The 19,765-nt window shown below is 39.6% G+C and overlaps 1 protein-coding gene across 1 annotated transcript; it reads left to right on the plus strand.

Annotated features, from left to right (window-relative positions):
• The first annotated feature begins 519 nt into the window (after window positions 1-519).
• Window positions 520-18,654, plus strand: smarcc1a (SWI/SNF related BAF chromatin remodeling complex subunit C1a). Its single transcript, XM_082148871.1, has 28 exons — window positions 520-740; window positions 1,669-1,788; window positions 2,632-2,717; window positions 2,847-2,928; window positions 3,096-3,188; window positions 3,283-3,352; window positions 4,076-4,145; window positions 4,398-4,473; window positions 4,622-4,747; window positions 5,039-5,154; window positions 5,712-5,839; window positions 6,289-6,348; window positions 6,461-6,498; window positions 6,684-6,802; window positions 7,237-7,308; window positions 7,464-7,577; window positions 8,831-8,984; window positions 9,075-9,185; window positions 9,297-9,356; window positions 9,452-9,710; window positions 10,778-10,939; window positions 13,472-13,527; window positions 13,797-13,938; window positions 14,566-14,723; window positions 14,892-15,026; window positions 16,178-16,436; window positions 16,799-16,942; window positions 17,065-18,654. Exons 1-28 carry the CDS (start codon window positions 555-557, stop codon window positions 17,163-17,165), a joined length of 3,297 nt encoding a protein of 1,098 aa, XP_082004997.1. The 5' UTR covers window positions 520-554; the 3' UTR covers window positions 17,166-18,654.
• The last annotated feature ends 1,111 nt before the right edge of the window (window positions 18,655-19,765 follow it).

Here is a 19,765-nt window from a genome sequence, read left to right on the forward strand (position 1 = left end):
TAATACAATATTGTTGGTGGAAGTGGTGATGTAAATACATCAAAACGTCGGATGTGCTAACAGGATCTAAAGGGAACACTAAGATACCACATTGTAATCACTAGATGGCACTATTTTCAGTCTGATGTTACTATGTGTTACTATACAGTCTGTCTTGTACTGGACATTACAAAATGATTGCTGGCTTTAATTTTACTCGCATAATGCGAATTAAATTTTGATTTAAATTAGGATATTTTAAATTTAAAATGTTTTGTATCAGAATTTTCTGATCACGAATAAACATTCTGCCAAAGTATATTTTAATTTAACTATTATAAATTGTATATAAGGTGGAGAAGAAAATAGATTATATTCTTTATGTTATAATTGTATATCTCTTGATTTGTCAAAGAAACAATTGATTTTGTTCTTGCATCTCGTCTAGTTTGTTATACACATGACATCTCGCGAGATTTCCCTCAAGCAACGACTCTAGCGTCGACCGTTGCGCAGGCGCAGTGTCATTTTAAAACAGTTTCCACAGACTAGCCTCTATCGCTAATAAAGAAACAATGGCGACAGCGGCGACTGCAGCGGGCGGAACGGGCTCCGGAGGACCATCGGCCGGCCAAGCGGGAGCCGGTTCCTCAATCGGACGGAAAAAAGATGGAGGGCCATCTTCCAAATATTGGGAGAGTTCGGAAACGGTGTCCCAGTTGGAGACAGTTCGGCTCTGGATCGGGAAACATTATAAGAAGGTCTGCGGCTCATGAGGCGCCCGTTGAATGGGGGCGCGCGCGCATCACACAATAGCTACAAGAAGCGGCACGCGCGCTTACATATAGTTTATTCGCTATTATAGTCGGTTATTCAAATATGTCGAAACAAATGGTTGTGCAGATGTTGTTTAGTTTCCGGGCTGGATTTGTAGTTAGCAAGTATTGCTCTTGTGTAGGTTTAAACGGCAGTGTTGTGAACTGATGAGTTAGCTCGCGTGCTAACCTTGGTAACTGGAAAGCGCGATCTGCCATGAATATGCCCGTGTCTTAAAATCTACTCAAATAATGTCTTCGTTGTCAACATTTTTGGGACACGCTCTCTTTTTAGTAAAATCCACTGGTCAACAACTTAAAAGTCAGAGGAAACTTAGTGGTCCGCGCCATAGACCCCCGGTTGTTTATGCTGAAGTTTGTTTACTGACTGTCTAATGTTGATTCATGAAAAGTATTGGTGGTACTATGATATAGTGATGGTATACGATTAGGTGCGTACTGAATAATTAACATTGGTATTAATTATGGTATTTGCATGGTACTCTTAAGTTATGTAAAGTATACCATGATATTTATAATGGTACTACTGTCTCTCTTTAATCCATGTCATTTTGTTAGTGTGCTATTTAAATCAACGGGTTGGTGTCCTTTGCAGATATGAAGCACTGGATCATTTAATCTGTTCTCTTTATTGTCCAGCTGTGTTGTGTGATGCACTTTTTTTGTTGCTGAAGTTAGTCTTTTGCATGTTCAGAATTGTTTAAGATAATATTGTAATGATTGCTAAAGATCGAAGTTATTTTTGTTCTTGTATAATTATAAAAACAGCAACATACATGTTCAATACTTGCATTGTTCTGATTGAATTGCTGGGATTTGTTATGACTTATCTATCTTCTTTTTTTTTCTGAAGTATGTCCAAACCGACTCTCCTACAAGCAAAACTTTGGCTGCGCTGGTGGTGCAGTTGCTGCAGTTTCAGGAGGATGCATTTGGGCGCAGGGTCAGCAATCCTGCCCTTACCAAACTACCTGTAAGTCTGAATTTGCAGCGTTTACTCATGTTTCAAGTTCAGAAGCCTTTGTTCATCTTCATAACACAAATTAAGAGATTTTAAATGGAATCCCAGAGATTTCTGTCTCTCCATTGACAGTCCATTCACCAAAGTTCATAAAACGTAAACATATGAATCCTGCAGTTAAATCGAAGTATTCTGAATAAATGGATTGCTTTATATGATGAACAGATTTAATTTAGGCTTTTATTCACATATAAACTGTGATCAACGTGCATACATGGAGCACATTAAATATGGTAAACAGAAGCTGAAAGCTTGATGCACAAGAACCAATGAGGTTTGTTCTCGCATGTCACGCAAGCATGTTTGAGCTTCCACAAGACCAATGAGGTTTATCGTGCATCAAGCAAGTCTGATTGAGCTGCTGTTGACCATGTTTATGTATGTGTGTTGATCAATGTTTTCATGTGAATACAATTTTAAACTGTAAAGTTATGCATATGGATTTCTTTTTTTGAAGCGTCAATTTTGGTGGAATGGACTTTCAGTTGAGTGACAGAAATCTCTGGGGTTTCATCAAGGTTAATATCTTTTTTGTGTTTCGAAGATGAATAAAAGTCTTGTGAGTTTGGAACAAGATGAGGTAGAGTAATTGATGACAGAATTTTAATTTCTTGTTGAACTATGCTTTGATCACACTCCTCTATACCATAACTTTTCATTTATTTTTTTAACTGTGAGACATAGTTAAAGTGCATTGCTACATTTTCATGGTGCAATTCTGCAGAAATGTACGTTTGTAATTACTCACCGATTGTATAGTTGATATTTTCCCCCCTTTTTTTTCTGTTTTTCTAGGCAAAGATCTTTCTGGACTTCAAACCTGGAGGAGCCCTTTGCCACATTCTGGGTTCTGCATACAAGTTCAAAAGCGAGCAGGGCTGGTGAGTAGAACCTCAGAAAGGGTGGACGAGAGGTTTGGGATAATGAATTACGTTCTGTGATTCTCAGAGCGGTAATGCTAACAAGATAATGCTAATATATTTAATATTGATGTGCCTGTATTTCTTCAGGAGGAGGTTTGATCTGCAGAACCCATCCAGAATGGATAGAAATGTGGAGATGTTCATGACTATTGAGAAGACTCTTGTTCAGGTAGAGATCCTCTTAATGATGTCCATGTTTCTAAATATATCGGCTAATTGCACTCAATGAAAATATACTTTAGTAATTTTGTTACATTTGGTCTTCCCAGTCCTGAATATGTGGTTACAATCATGGTTCTCTAAATGCAATAATGCATATCTCATTCTTGCCTGCAGAACAACTCTTTGACCCGACCAATTGTGTACATTGTGTCTGACGTGGAGCAAAAACAAGCCAATAAACTCAAAGACATCATTAAGAGACATCAGGTAAAAAAAAAAAGTTGATCAATCAGCGCATTTTTTAAATTCTATCGTTTGTTTTCTGTGTTTCTCTGATGTTTTGTTTTACTTGCACATCTAGGGAACCATCACTGAAGATAAGTCAAAGGCCACTCATATTATTTACCCCTCCCCAGGCCAGCTGGAAGAAGGTTGGTATATGAATTGTTTTTTTTTATAGTATCCAACCTGGGTTTATACTAGGGCTGGGAGAAAAAATCAATTCACCTAGTTATCGCGGTTTTGTTTTTATTATTATTACAATTCTAAAATCGATTTTCTTTTATTCCAGAATCGATATTAATTCAAATTCAATTGCTTTATTTTTGTCCTTGCTTGTAGATGAGGTTGACAGACGTTAGCCACTTTCGTTCCAACAATGAATGAAATGTGTCGTTATCTATGAGTGTTGAGTGATGTAATATCCCAAGTGGACACGTGGAAGAGAGTCTTCGCGCTACTCATATGCTGAGAGAGATAAGACAATAGAGCTGCACGATTCATCTTTAAAAACTGTGATCTCGATTCAAACACCCACGCGATCTTTCAATTCGTCTGTCTATTAAACTTTGACAAAATCATATCGCAACATTCAAAGCTGTGTTGCGCTGCTGCTGACCCGGAGAGAGTTGTCATGAAACAGCTTCACAAACAGTCTTTTCAACCTCATAGTATCATTATTTCTGTGATGCAATAGTTAAAATTATTATAGAAGATTTTCTTAAAAGAATCGCAAGACATATCGTATCGAATCAGGAGATAGGTGTATCGTCCCAGCCCTAGTTTATACAGTGTCATCCTTCCTCAATCATTTTGTTTAATTTGACACGATAATTGGTGTTTCATGATGTTGCCTTGTGAATTCTGCTTTTCAGAGGAATGGCTGCGTCCCGTCATGCGCAAAGACAAGCAGGTGCTGGTTCACTGGGGCAATTACCCTGACAGGTTGGTAGGGCTGCAAATTATAGTGATAAAAGGATAGTTCACCCAAAAATTAAAATTTCCTCATAATTTTCGTACCCTCATGCCATCCCTGATGTATATGACTTTCTTTCTTCAGATTAACACAAACGAAAAATTTTAGGCAAATAATCCATCCTTGTGAGTCCATATAATGCAGTTTTCTGTTTTTAATGAAACAGGAAAGGAGATATTTACATTTCAAGTCGTCTTATATTTTTTTGTTTCACTCTGCAGTTATGACACATGGGTATCAACAAGTGATGTGGATGGAGATGTTGAGGATCCACCAAGTTCTGAGAAACCATGGAGGGTAAGAGAGTTACGATAAGTTCCAAATTCACAGTTTCAAAATTAACACATTTCAAAAGCCTTACAATATGAAGAATATTCATATTGTATGCGATACTGCCAGATACAATTTTCCAGCGTTTTCTCAGTACGCTCTATGATTCCCTCAGGTGCATGCTAAGTGGGTCATCGACACAGATGCTTTCAACGAGTGGATGAATGAGGAAGATTACGAAGTGGACGAGAACAAGAAGCCTGTGAGTTTCCGCCAGCGGATCTTTCCAGGGGAAGAAGTGGTAAGAGAGCCAGAGACATGAGTGCTAAAGAAATAGATATGGTACACATTCAGATTTGTTGTATGCTAAGCCAGACCTTTAAGGTCTTGGCAGGGTTTGTTCTGTCACTGTTTGTGTGTCTGTCAATCATCCTCTAAAGCTCTTCCTCGCTGCCTCACCCTCACGTACCTCACCCGCCCTCCCACCCAAATATCCCTTCAGCGACCCCCTCCCCTTTGTGTGTAAAACCGTTCCATTCTCTCATTCTCTCGCTCTTTCTCTCATCCTTCACCCCTCCATGGTTCTGATCAGTCTTCCCGTACACCCGATCGCAAGGACCGCAAGTCCCTGGTTGGCGGTAAGAAGAGGAGACGCTCTCCATCCCCACCCAGCACCCCTGCAGAGTCTCGCAAAAAGGGCAAGAAAGGGTAATTATTAGCTAAATTAATTTACACTATCATTCAAAAGTTTGGGGTTGGTAAGATAAAAAAAAAAAAAAACAATTCTGAAAGATGTCTCATTCTCACTAAGGCTGCATTTATTTGATCAAATATACAGTAAAACTGTTATATTGTGAAATTATTGCAATTTAAAAGAAGATTTTTTTTGGAATATATTTTAAAATAAAATGTATTCCTGTGAAGTCAAGAAATCATTCTAATATGCTGATTTACTGCTCAAAAAAACATTTAACAACGTTGAAACCAGATGTGCTGCTTAATATTTTTGTGGAAATATTACACACACACATATATTTATTTATATTTAAATAGCTTAAAAAAAACAGATTTTCTTTGAAATAGACATTTTGTTACAATGTAAACAAACAGGCTTTCCTGTCCCATATGATCAATTTAATGCACCCCTGCTGAATGAAAGTTTATTTCCTTTCTCAAAGTTTAGATTACGCAAGTACAAAATGTATTTAGTCATGATCACTTGAAGTGTAGCATAGTTTCATTCATTCATTTACATAAAAAAACAGGAATCCTGGAGCACAGTGGAGGCGCCGTGGACATCAAAATGATGACGAGCAGGATGAAGACCTCACGAAGGACCTGGAAGATCCCTCCCCTGTGCCAGGAATGGAGGAAGTTACATTGCCAAAAAATGGTCATTCTTCTTGATTAATAATCCCACAAATTTAACTGAACTGGTGGTTGTTGTTTTTTTAACAGTGCAAGGGGTAATTGAAGAACTACCACCATTGTACTCTTAATCTTAACCCCAGGTTACCTAAGGTGACCTTTCCCTAATATCAGTAGTATGCTTAGTAAGTCTTTGGATAAAGGCGTCTGGTTGATGAGCACTTCCTTGACATAATTTGCTGAATTGCCTCTTTTTTTTTTTCATATATATATTTCAAATAACTTTTTTTAAAAGCCCTGTGGATGCATGGAAATTCATTGCATGGCTAAAATAGACACTCTGGATATTACATGCTGCAGCCCTACTTTCATTGTCCTACTTTACACTGAAAGCTTTTAAGTTTTATTGTATTGGAATTGTCTATCTGATACATCATCTGCTCTGCTTGATGTCCTCTGCTTTTCTGTCTGCAGTCAATCAGAAAAAGGACAGCGAGAACACACCAGTGAAGGGCGGAACTGTTGCAGATTTGGGTGAGTATTTTACTTGTGATTTGTTGCAGGCATAAATGTGATGGGTGTGTATATACATACACATTGTTGAAGGAAATGCAAATGATCACATTCATTTTGTTTGCTGTCTTAGATGACCATGAAGATGATTCAGTAGCGTCTGGTGGCAAGGTAATGTCTCTTTATACTTTAATCCAGATATGTTCATGTCCATTGAATTTCCATTGTTATATCTGATGTTTTTTTGTTTACCCATAAATTATTATTTGTAATAGACTGAAAATATGACTTTAGTGCCATGCATTTATTGTGAGTCAAATGGTTCTGAAAGGGTGTTAACAAACTGTAATTGACAGGAGGATGATGAACAGTGCAAAACGGAGATCAATCGTCTGATCGACTCTGAGGACAACGTGACTGAGCAAACCCATCACATCATTATCCCCAGCTATGCTGCCTGGTTTGACTACAACAGGTATTGAATCCCTCCTTCCATGTGCTGCAGTGTTGTCTCGAGAAATGTGTGGAAATGATGTTAGTGCTCAACCTTTTTGACTTGAAGGCCCTTCATTGTCCAACACAATATTCGAAGACCCCTCACATAAGCTATATTTCCTTTGGTATTTTCTGCTGTAATTATGATGCTGCTTGTTTTAAAACTTTTATTAAGCTGGGAGTGTCAGTTTCAATAACTGTTTGTTCTTGTTAAAACGGTTCATACTTTAAACTATTTCTTTGTAAAATTGTAGTAAAAAAATTTTGTTTTCCAATTAGCTTACATTTCTCAATTCAATCCTTGAAATCCTGAAAAGTCCCATTCCACATTCTCTTCACATTTTGGATGTTAAATGATTTGTTATTGTCATCGCATATTCACACCTTTTTTTTTTCCATTTCTTTTTTTTTCAGTATACATGAAATTGAGAGACGGGCCCTGCCAGAGTTCTTCAATGGCAAAAACAAATCTAAGACTCCAGAGATGTAAGTTCACACCAGTGCATTTGTCGTGTACCCAAGCCTTTTTAATTCACATCAAAATATAGACAATTTTTACCTTGTGCTCCATGTATCTTTTATACATGCATGTATGTTTTACTGCTCTGACTGTCATGCTCTGTTTATTATCTCTTCCTTAGATATCTGGCTTATCGTAACTTCATGATTGACACGTACCGGCTGAATCCTCAGGAGTACCTGACCTCCACCTCTTGCAGGAGGAACCTCACTGGAGATGTGTGTGCGGTCATGAGGTCAGAATTCTCATATCGTCTCGGTGTACCATTTTAATATTATGCAGAATTTGCACAATATTGTGCAATTTTTACTTTTAAAATGTATGTGCCAACTGGGTTCCCTAAACTTTATAGTAGATGAGAGATGTTTTTTTTTCACACTTGAGAAATATTGACGCGCTGTGCCTGATGTATCCAAATGAATTGAGATTGAATTAGAACCTTATCACAAGCTTGTGAATTGAATCAAATTAGTCTAAATACCCAGGCCTGTTATATATTTCAGGGTTCGTACATTTTGAAAAAACCTGGAAAAGTTATGGAATTTGAAAAATGCAAATTCCAGGCCTGGAAAGGTTTTGAAAAAATAAAAAGACCCAGAAAGTTTTGGAAAAGTCATGGAATTTTTTTTAACACAGCATAATATGTGATTAATGCAAAAACTGTTTAATAAAAAAAAAACGTCCTTATATTCGGGCGGCATAACGTTCAGTTCACTTCCGATTCACTCACTTGTTGCGATGTTGCCTGAGGTGAAGTCGGTGCTGACAGAAATTTAATTGAAATGCTAGGAAAGTGTCCATTTAACAATGTCTGGCTTCACTTGGAAACATACAAGACATGGCTCGAGAAGGTCCAGGACCCGAGGAAAGCGAGATGTGGACTATGTTCTAAGATAATTGACATCTCTAATATGGGAGAATCAGCGCTAGCTAGCCATGCTAAAGGTGCTAAGCACCAGGCAGTTGTGGCTGCGCGTGAAGGCTCGAGCATGACTATCACTAGCTTCTTTTCTCCTCCGTCGACATCGACCAACGTTAGGCCGATTGCAGGTTCTTCCATTATGAGTCAGACTGAAGGCACAAGACAAGGGACTATCTCAAATGTTACTAGACAAGACGCATTAAGGGCCGAGGTATTGTGGGCGTTAAAAGTCGCAAACTCCCACTATTCTTTTAAATCGTGCGAGGATGTCAGCGCACTTTTCAGCGCCATGTTTCCTGACAGTCAGTTGGCAACCAAATTTGCGTGTGGGGAACGTAAGTGTGCTTACTTGTGTAATTTAAATAAATGTTTATTTTGTATTGAACCACATAAATTGTCATCCATTTTATTGTTAAACCTCTGAGGGTAAACTTTAACACATATTTTTATTCTTATAATGTCGACTGACATTTTCAGGAATACATAGTCATGGAAATGTGCCGAAAAGTATTGGTTCAAATGTGTATGAACCCTGATATTTATTTTCAGTGTTCTCTTTCTCCCAGAGCGCATGCCTTCTTGGAGCAGTGGGGGCTGGTGAACTACCAGGTTGACACTGAGAGCAGACCCCTCCCAATGGGCCCTCCACCAACCCCACATTTCAACGTTCTTGCTGATACTCCCTCTGGTTTGGTGCCACTGCACCACCGCCCCCCACAGGTGAGACTGGGGTTACTTCCCTATTAATTCCCAGAAGGCAAAAGCTTTCTTGTGAGACAGTTGCAATAAAGTGTCTGCTACTCTTTCCAGGTTCCCCCTGCTCAGCAGATGCTGAACTTCCCAGAAAAGGGCAAAGACAAGCCAAGTGACCTGCAGAACTTTGGCCTCCGTACAGATATTTACTCAAAGAAGAATCCCAAGGCAAGTCACAAACCCTGTGCCTGCTGCCAAACCTAATACTTGGAAGTTGTCACTGCTTTTTTTTTTACTTCATAGTTTCTTGATGTGATCATTTATTCTCTTGCCTTACAGGGTAAAGGGGCTGCAGGTGGCAGAGACTGGACTGAGCAAGAAACGTTACTTCTGTTGGAGGTGAGATTCAAATCATGGGCACCATAAACATCTCAATATTCTCCTTTTATAAACATTTTCTTATTAATAATATTATTTTTAACTGATTATTCCAGGCTCTGGAGATGTATAAGGATGACTGGAATAAGGTTTCGGAGCATGTCGGAAGCCGTACACAAGATGAGTGCATCTTGCACTTCCTGAGGCTGCCCATAGAAGATCAGTACCTGGAGAGCTCTGAAGCCTCTCTAGGTCCTCTGGCTTACCAGCCGATCCCCTTCAGCCAATCAGGAAATCCTGTCATGAGCACTGTTGCGTTCCTTGCCTCTGTTGTCGACCCACGTGTGGCGGCAGCTGCAGCCAAAGCAGCTCTTGGTATGTCAAGTTTTGACCCATATGGAGCTTTTGTAGATGCGCTTCTGAGTGACAACATTGTGTTTCCATCCAAAGTTGCACATTTAAAGTGACCCTTTAATGCTATTTTAAAGGCTCCTAATGTTGTTTTGGAGGTCTCCTACAACAGGTTTACATGCATCAAGTTTAATTTTCTCATAATATACGTTGCACATCACCACATTTTTCAATGATTCTCAAACGACTCGCCAGATGAGTCAGTCTCTCTAAATGCCTCATTTCCGTGAGCTACTCTGCACTGATTGGCCAGATGGCCCAATCTGTTGTGATTGGTCTACCGCATACGTAGCTAACGCCCATTACCATAACTGAAGTTAAGCTCTGTCCGGAGGCTTTCTCAGTCCTCGGCAATTGTACACACTATAAAGACCGTAATGATGACATCGATTTTACCATATCAATCCGAGCGAGTAATAGCTGATTAGCATTAATTATTTCATTAAGACAGTAATAACGTGAGTTAGCTGGAAAGTTACACAATATAAAAGGTATTATGAACACCTGGCAGAAAATATATACAAAAATAATTATTCTTACTTAAAGGTTGTGATTATGAGGAGCAAGCTGGTCCAAATAAACTGGGTACTGACCCATCTTTCAAGAGCAAGCGTTTTGTGAATCCTGCGTTGAACTCTGAGATTTGAGAAGCAGTCGTCAGTAAAATAACATGTTGTGGGCTGGTCAAGTTGTTTGCAGGCGGACAACGTACAGCGTAGGCGGGTATTATGCAAGTGTATCTTCTAGTGACGTAGAACCGTAAAGTAGCAGGATTCTAATGAAAAATGTCTCGTATAGGCAGTTCAGAGTCAATTCTTTCTTTTGGGAGACAATAACTTTATTTATCGTGCACTTTCGACTTTACAACTCTGCAGAACGTTTACATTCACAAACAGCTATATTACACACTGCATGAAAGGGAATATTCGAAAAACCATAATAGGGGCACTTTAATTTATGAATAGGTGGATGGAAACAGCCTTTGTTAATGCCTTATTTTAAGATGGTATTTCTGTCCATTGCGTTTGTAGAGGAGTTCTCCCGTGTGCGTGAGGAGGTTCCCACAGAGCTGGTGGAGGCTCATGTGAAGAAGGTGCAGGAGGCCGCACGCAGCACAGGAAAAGTGGACCCTGCGTTCGGCCTGGAGAGCAGTGGCATTGCTGGCACAGCCCCTGAGGAGCCAGAGAAGACAGGTAGGAAACTAGGTTTGGGCGGGGTAACGATGTCTATCTTTGAGTTCTTACTATAACATTTATATTGCGGTATGTAAATTATCTGCGTAGCGCAATGTTAAAGTTAGTCATTTTAGAATGATGAATAAAACATTCACAAATTAGAAAATAAAGAGCAGGATGTTAGAAAGAGTTAAGCGTAGTAAGCCCTGAAATACACTCACACCTGAAGTTCGCGCACAGAAAACCGCCTCTCTCAGACAGAACGTGATCCTAAATTCAGTTCTCGCAGATTTTTGCGCTTGAATGGTCAAATACACAATTATATCAAAATGTCCATTGTGTGGAGTATTCACATATACAGTCAGTTATGTCTTAAGCGCATTTGAACAGTTGGGTGAAAACTGGGTGTGTGTATCAGTATATTGGATCTTAATGACAGCAGCCTAATAAACCTGCTGCTGTCTGTGTCATTAATGTTAATCAAACAACAAAAGACACAGGAAATCACTCATTGTTCTTGACTAACTTTGTATCCTTAAAAATCTATTTATATTTAATTCATACATTGAAGGTTATGCAGTGTTTTATTTTTACATTTGATTACTTAATTTCTGTAGAATTTCATACTACACGTTAAATAAACCTACTGTACCTTGTTTGTTTAGGACAGGGGTGCTCAATCCTGTTACTGGAGATCCACCTTCCTGCAAAGTTCAGCTCAAACACATCTGAACCAGCTAATTAAGATCTTCAGGAGCACTTGATAATTACAGACATGTGTTGGATCAGAGTTGGAACTGAACTTTGCAGGAATGTAGATCTCCAGGATTGGGCACCCCTGGTTTAGGAAATATTGTTGGCTGCTGTTTTTTTTTATAACAAAAATAAAATGAATTACTGTATTGTGATATATATGTATGTATGCATGTTTATATATCACAAAATATAACATTTATGTTAAACAATTTCTCATTGTGAAATAAGATTTTGCATATCCCTAGTCAAAATTTCTTAGAGTGAATTTGGGAAGCTCATCAAGGGCTCTGACAGGCTGGCTTTCAATCATACCTAGTTGTTCCTGTGTAGTTGTATCTCCCTCCAGCAGGTGGCATTAAATCAGTACTTATGAACAAACCAGGTCTAATCAAACCCAGTGACCCTGATCAGCTGTGCGTAGACTCGTCGTGATCATTTAGAAATGATTTAAGTCGGTAAAAAAACAAACCGATACAAGGCTCCCCTACTCTCCTTTCTGAACATTTAAAAAGCCATACAAGAGCACATTTACTGTTTGAGTCAACACAGTACTGGAGGCAGCGTGTGCGACTGCATACAATGGTTGCCGTTGGCTTTATGCGGCGCTGGCAGATGGGGCACAGACATGGGAGGGGTTGAAACTGGGTCAGTGGAGTGACCTAATGTGACATGGTTTGCCAGTGCAGGCTTTGCCACACATACCTTGTTAAAGGCTCCAATGTCATATGTGCCACAACTCTTTGTTCAGTCGAATACCTGCTCATAAGGTCACAATTTGTCACCCTGTTCTCATCTCTAATTGCTGTTTTTTTTTTTTTTTTTTTTTTTTTGCTTATCGTCTGTGTGCTGTCAGGCTCTTTAGTTTTGACTTTGCAATGCATCACTATGACTATATTCACCCACATTGACTGCATTAAAATGATAAAAGGTACAGTGAAAACTTTTACATTAGAACGTTTATTTAAAGGGTAACTCTCGCCAAAATGCAACCTAGGGTCTTTTTGTGAATCTACCCGAGGCAAACTTTCGTTTAAAAGCATAATTAGAATGGAAACGCAAATGGAAAGTTTGACTGTATTTTCGTTTTCGGTCAAATTGCCTTTTGAATGAGAGTGAATGGGGCACTACTATGATAGCATCAAAAATAGCTATTTTTAAAACGCTAAGAAGGCTCGACACAACATGAAATTTTGCACGAAGTATCACCAGGGGCTCTGCACATGAACTCGAGCATTGAGAACATTTGTGTACACAGTTTGCTAAAAAGAAAGATTTTGAACATCTCACGGTAGCTGTTTCCGCCGGCATTTTGACAGTCAAAAATAGTCGATCTCCGAATGCGAATGAACTGACTCTGAATTTTAGTATTGTTTCTTATATGAGGATCCTTTTTCAAATACAAGGTCAATATTGATTTTCACTAATGACAAAACAACAAATTATCCCTGAATTTATATGGAACTAAGCTTTAGGAGCTTTCCATCTTTACTCTCCTCCCTGTTACGTTGCATTCGGAGATCGTTTTTAAATGTGCATTAAGTTTGTAATTTTGGAACTAAATGCATTAATTTCTGCATTTATATAATACAAATATATCAGTTATTATGAACTCTTTGTAGGCAGATATGGGCTACATTAAAAAGGTCATATCAGTTGGAGCAGAAAAGAGTTTTGCTGGAGCTGAGGTACTTTCTAGGATATATTTCTTTGTCTTTTAGGTTCCTTTTTTGTCCAGTACACTCCACCATCTGACATTTGATGTTTTAATCAATGTTTGCTTTCCTTTACTCACAGAACCTACAGAAACTGAGAAGATGGACACGGACTCTGACTCCCAGCAGCCTGATAAGGTCAGATTTAACCCTGCCACCATTATCCAGATCTGTCTGCTACTGTCATGTTTACTGGTTTATTGGAATGAGATCAGAAGTGATTATTATTTCCCTGCAGTATTGGGATTCCTCGCAATGCACCCTTTTCCAGTCCGCCTCTCCATATTAAGTCTAGTTGTTCTTCTAGACTCAATATGGACTCAAGTTTGCTTTCTATACAGCCATCTGTACCTGTTCTTCATTTGCATTTCACCAGTCTCATGCTGTCCTTGTCTCATCTCTTGCAGGCGGAGGCGAAGGATGAAGCTGAGAAGCCCAGCGAGTCTGCAGAAAAGCCTACAGAGGCAGAGAAGGAAAAGAATGAGACTACAGAGAAATCTGAGCCACAGGAAGAGGAAGAGAGTGAGGGAGGAGAATCCAAGACAGCAGGTACTAACACTGACTGCCAAAGCTGCACCGAATGCTCATGGGCTTGCCGAAATCTGACACAAGCCGACTTCATGCCTTTTATTGTATGAACTTTGTGATAAAATGGGCAGAATATAATTCTTATCACGTAACAAAGCTCATTGTGATTATTGGATGAGAAACAAATAATGTTTGGTGTAGGGAAAAACTTTGGACCTGGCAACCCTGGCTTGAACTATGGGCAATTAATAGGGTTAATGCTTTTTCATTGACAGGATGTAATTGGCCCTGATCAATCGGCCTATAGTGAAAATAATAGCTTTTATCAGCCAATACATCGGCACATCTCGATAATGTACCATTTTAAAGGATAACCATTTTGACCGTTACGGTTTCAAGTTTATTTATATAGCATATTCTACAATACGCGTCATTTTAAAGCAGCTACAGAAAATGTGTTAGAATTTAAATGTCTTTAGACCCTAGTTTACAGGAAATCCATTAACAAAGCAATTAAAAAAATTAAGTATCAGGGAATTGAAATAAACTATAAAATGTCTAATTATTCTATAGTTTAACTTTTAATTCTCAGCTGTTGGTCCTATTGGACTAACGATCCTGCGCATTTTTTTTGTTTTGTTTTTTCAGAGAAAGAAAAAGAGGAGGACATGGAGACCACAGAAGAAGGGAAGGAGGGTGAGGAGGAGCAGGAGGAAGTAAAGAAAAAGCTTGAGTTGGATATCGGAGAGGGCAACATCGCCACTGCTGCCGCTGCTGCTCTGGCCTCTGCTGCCACCAAGGCAAAGGTAATGCATCCCAGAGATGTTGATGTTTACCAATTCTTCAACTTCCTGTGGTGGCTCCAACATAAACTGTGTCCTTTGTGCAGCTGATTCCAAACAAAGTGTTTTTATCACCCTGGTGGTCAACTTGTTTGCATGCACTATCTCTTACTCGTTTTTTCTGTCTCTCAGCACCTGGCTGCAGTGGAAGAGAGGAAGATCAAATCTCTTGTGGCTCTGCTGGTAGAAACTCAGATGAAGAAGTTGGAGATCAAACTACGACACTTTGAGGAGCTGGAGACCATCATGGACCGTGAGAAGGAAGCCGTAAGTATTGCTGATTGTTTGGGGGAATCTGGCTGTCAAGAACATGTCACTCCAAAATAATACATTTTATTTTCAATAAAAAATTTTTTTTTTTATAATTTAGTTTTTTTGACTTGTGATGTTTTATTGACAATTAAGTGCACCTCTCCCCCAATTCTCCTTAAAATTAACTGTATTAAAAACTATATACATTATGGTTGAATTAGCATTTTTTCCATCTGTTTGTCTATCTGCACCATTAAAAAATGACTGACGCTTTGTTTCAATTCACTCTTCTGCTAAATATAGTCAGTACATTTGTAAAAAAAAGTGTTGAAAAACCTTTTAATTAGTTGTACTATGAGGCTGTGATTTACACTCCCTTTTACACATTATTTTGATTGTTTTGTGTTGGAAAAGAGCATTCTGGGAAATATATTTACAACTACCAATTTGCATAGTTCACACATCCACTGAATTGTGCTGTGCATTGTTCTTTTTTATCCTGTAGTCTTGTGTGTGCACAACAGAGGCTCTCTCCACAAGGGACTTGAAGAGCTCTGCAAAATGCTTTAGCAAATGTAGCTGAAGATAGTAACCCAATTTAGCTGCTGCAAATAGTGCATGAAGGATGTGTCTTTATAAAGCCCAGTCCAGTGGTTCTTTATTTCCTTGTAGCGTTCATAAATTTACTGAATATACAGTTCAAAATCATGTTCCGGGAGGGCCACAGCCCTGCAGAGTTTAGCTTCAACCCTAATTAAACGCACCTGATCCAGCTAATCTAGTCCTTCAGGCTCATTTGAAAACTACAGGTGTGTGTTGAAGCAGGGTTGGAACTAAACTCTGCATGGCTGTGGCCCTCCTGGAACTGAGTTTTGCACCCCTGTTCTACAGCAGTAGCTTTCTACTCTTTTATTTGGCATCATGCTTCGATTTATATCAAACAACAAGATGTTGATATACCAGATGTTAGCTACACTGCTCAAACAAATAGATCAGATTAGAATGCTTGTGAAATAAGTGCAGGCATTCTATTGTAATGATTGGATCTGAAAAACAAATCAAAATTGTGTGCCTTGTGAGTAAAACCTCAGAAATCAGTTTAAACTTTCCCTCATGTGCCATCAAGCTAGGAGCTGATTTTACAGGAGTTCTTCTCTTTCTTTTAGCTGGAGCTCCAGAGGCAGCAGCTTTTGACAGAGCGACAGGCGTTCCACATGGAGCAGCTGAAGTATGCAGAGATGAAGGCTCGTCAGCAGATGGAGCAGCAGGCAGCCGCACAGCAGAATACAGGAGGACATCATGGACCTCCTCCACATGGCCCACCTCCAGGCATGCACCCTGGACACCCAGGGCATCCCGGGCACCCTGGCCCTGTATATCCCCCCATGCACCATGCCATTGGTCCCCACCATGCCCCTCAGACAGGTCAGAACTCACCTTCATCTTCTGATTTATAATGTAATCTCTAGTATTTAGCAGGAAATTATAGATATCAGTGAAATTTCAGAGTTCTCAATGCCAATTCTGTCCTGAACATGTGCACAAATCCTCCTGGGGAACAACACCAAATTCTTTATTGCAGCTTAATGCCCAATAGATGGCAATTTACGACAGGCACATAACTGATTTGGATGCTAAATTTGGGCTTTTAATAAAGGTTTAATAGTTTTATCTCAATTAATCAACCAAAATTCAATGAATCACACTGCCCTAATTATTCTCAAAGCAATTTTGTAGAACATCAATGAGTCCACATCTCTTCAAGTGTCTTTTGTTGCTTCATACAGGACCAATGGTTGGACCAGGCCAGCCCATACCAGGTCAACCTATTCCAGGTCGAATGATGCCGGGACCTCCCCCAGTTGGACCCCCACAAAGTGGCATGCCCCCCATGATGGGACCTCGACACCCTGGACCACCCAACGGCATGTGTGAGTGAATGCGTCACTAGTTCAAGTCCTCTTGTTACTCTGTATTGCACATTTTTTCCTGGGCTATATTTATTTTTTGTTCGGGCTGTGATTTTGAAACTGTATTATTTTTTTCCTTCTAGACCCAGGTCCTCCTCCTCCAACCGCACAGCCTGAAGTGATGCCCCCTGGCCCTGTGGGACCTTCTGTATCTGCGCCCCCTCCTCGTGCTGCTGAAAACTAAATATTCCCCCCCGTTCCCGCACACATGTACACATCCACACGCAGATACACATGCGCATTCAATTTAACTCCAGATCAATCTGGGATACCCGCAGACCTGCTGTCGTCGCCCTCTGTAAATTTGCCTTGCTGATGGGTGGGTCATCTCTAAATCCTCTCTTTCCCTTGATCGAGCTGAGCACTCGCCGCCTCACCTGTAAACATTCACACGCTCAGGGCACAAAGTCAAGAGGGCAGTCGTTCTGGCGTCTCTTGGCTAGTAATAGCACTGGCTTCTGTTCTTTTTCTCTCCTCTGTGTTTGTTTTTAGAGAGCGTGCTGCAGGCTCCTATGTTTGAGGAACATCACTGCTGGTGTCCGGCTCCTCCCTATAATGTGACCAATAGAATCATATGTGTATATTGTGCTAATCCACGTAAGCTAACGCTCCAAGATCGAAATCACACTGTAGCTACGAGCCGTCTCCTCCACAGACCTGGAGTCCTGTGGCGCGCAGATAACCTTTCCACTGCCTTGCGCGTATCCATTTAAGCAGGGTTCCCGGTGGCTTCCTTTTAGTATTTACATCCTCATCTAGTTGATAATCTACCTCACCGGTGAAATTGTTTAATCTGTGCACAGTGTGTAAAGCAGACTTGCTTTATGGTGCTCTGCTTGGTCAGTCACACTGTGGCACAGTCTCAAACGGAGATCGTAACTCACACCGACTGAGTGCTCCACTGGTCAAAGCGTGCCCCCGAGTACTGTACCGCAGAACGAGAGCACACCAAACTGCTGTTTTTAGAGATGTACCCACACATGCATTAACCCTTTTTTGCTTCAAATACTGTGCAAATATAGAAACACACACACACACACAAAACCTCCGTTTGTGTTCTCTCTGAGATTGCTAATGGAGGTGTATATATGGTATCACACTGAAGTGATGGAGGAACTTTGCTTATCTTAGGTGTAGCTGGCCTTTTGTGCTCCTCCCTTAGGTGCTGACAGAGTAGCTGCCCTGCCTCGCTCTACCTCTCTCACTTTACTACCTCTCTTCTCTCCTTCCCTCTTTCTGTTTTGGCTGTTCTCTCTCTTTTTTTTTCTTTGTGTGTGCCCATGTGACTGCTGCATTACTGCTGTGTGGAGGCTGTCGTCCTCCTCCTCCTCAGGTGAACCAAGCCCTCACTTCAACATGGCCCGCCCCGCCCCGCTACACTACACAAACACACACACACACACACACACACGCTGACACATGCATTTCCTCTTCCAAAAATGTCCAGGCTGTATATCACAGGAAAATGGGGCGAAACCCTGCCCTCCCGATCCCCATATATATCTTTTATTGCTTTTTATTTTATGGTAATGTATTTTTAAGAAAATAAAGTTTGTGTAGACTCAGATATCACTGTTCTTGGAAGTTTGTAGCTTTCTCTTTTCATTTTTACCCGGCACATTGATACTGAGACCTGAACACTGTCTAAATAAAGTGGGTTTTTGTTTTTGTAAGACTGCTTTGTTTCAGTTCTAGCCATTTTTGGTTATGATGTATAGGTTTCTAGGAGTTTGATTATTAAGAATGTATGAATCTCACGAAATCAGAGGGAAAAAATATTGCATTTATAAAGTCTATTTTTAGGGCTATTTATATTTTTTTGCATTGTGATGTTTTCATGGCTTTATTCCTATTAATTCTAATAACTAATACAGCTATTAAATGCATTAATTGAAATGTACTATTTTTAAGCAGATTGTTTATACAATTGCTCATCATTTGCTCTTCATGCACTTTGGCAAATCCTGCTCTGTGAGGGGAAAAACATGCAGGAATTATAACAACCTCATGTAATGTAATCTCTAACCCGTATAATCCGGCATGTGGAGGGCTGGAACGTGTTAGACTGTGCCCGATAAGATGGCTGTGTGGTCTGTTTTTTTTATTTTTATAAATCATACCGGTTTCAAAAGATTACCACTTTAAAATAACTACCCACTTGAGGTTGTGCATTGGTTGTTTTGCCCCAAAGGAAAGGGAAGTTCACAATGACTAAATTTAGTGTAACTTTTTGTAAAACTGCAGGAATTACATCATGAGAGAGCTTTAATGGTTATGTTTAAAAAAATCTGTCAAGTATAATTCATTAGACTAATTGTAGCCTGTTTGCAGTTACATAACATAACACAATAATACAAGAAGTGTTGTCATATATGCATCTATCTGACATGATTCTGTTTGGGCTTGGATAATCTGATTGTTGCGGCAGTTTCAAAGGTTTTAATACATTGTCCTTGATCTGAAAAAAGTCATTTTAAAACAAAAATCTTCATTGGAAACAATTATTTTCACATGTATAGAGAATGTCATTTATTAGTTTTAGCCATTTTGAATGATATTCTAGAATTAGGAGGATGAGAATTCTCAGATACAACCTAATACTGTTTCAAAATGTAATTTAAGATGTTTTCTCATATAGATTGGATTTTGTCACCTTGGTGTTTGAACACATCACTGCCTCCATGTGGAACATTTACAGCTGTTATTTACGTTTGGTGTAATGATACCAGATGAGGCCCGGGTCATAAAATTGTGCTTGAGGTGTACCCAAACGCCCCTCTTTGA

This window comes from Leuciscus leuciscus (assembly GCF_965113295.1).
Source record: "Leuciscus leuciscus genome assembly, chromosome: 20".
Classification (NCBI taxonomy): Eukaryota; Metazoa; Chordata; class Actinopteri; order Cypriniformes; family Leuciscidae; genus Leuciscus; species Leuciscus leuciscus.

Bases quoted from the DNA above. Each gene is read 5' to 3' on its own strand.
- smarcc1a (XM_082148871.1), top strand. From the start codon at position 555: ATGGCGACAGCGGCGACTGCAGCGGGCGGAACGGGCTCCGGAGGACCA. The intron at 2,929-3,095 runs GTAGAGATCCTC...TCTTGCCTGCAG, and splicing joins TTGAGAAGACTCTTGTTCAG to AACAACTCTTTGACCCGACC. The intron at 6,803-7,236 runs GTATTGAATCCC...TTTTTTTTTCAG, and splicing joins GCCTGGTTTGACTACAACAG to TATACATGAAATTGAGAGAC.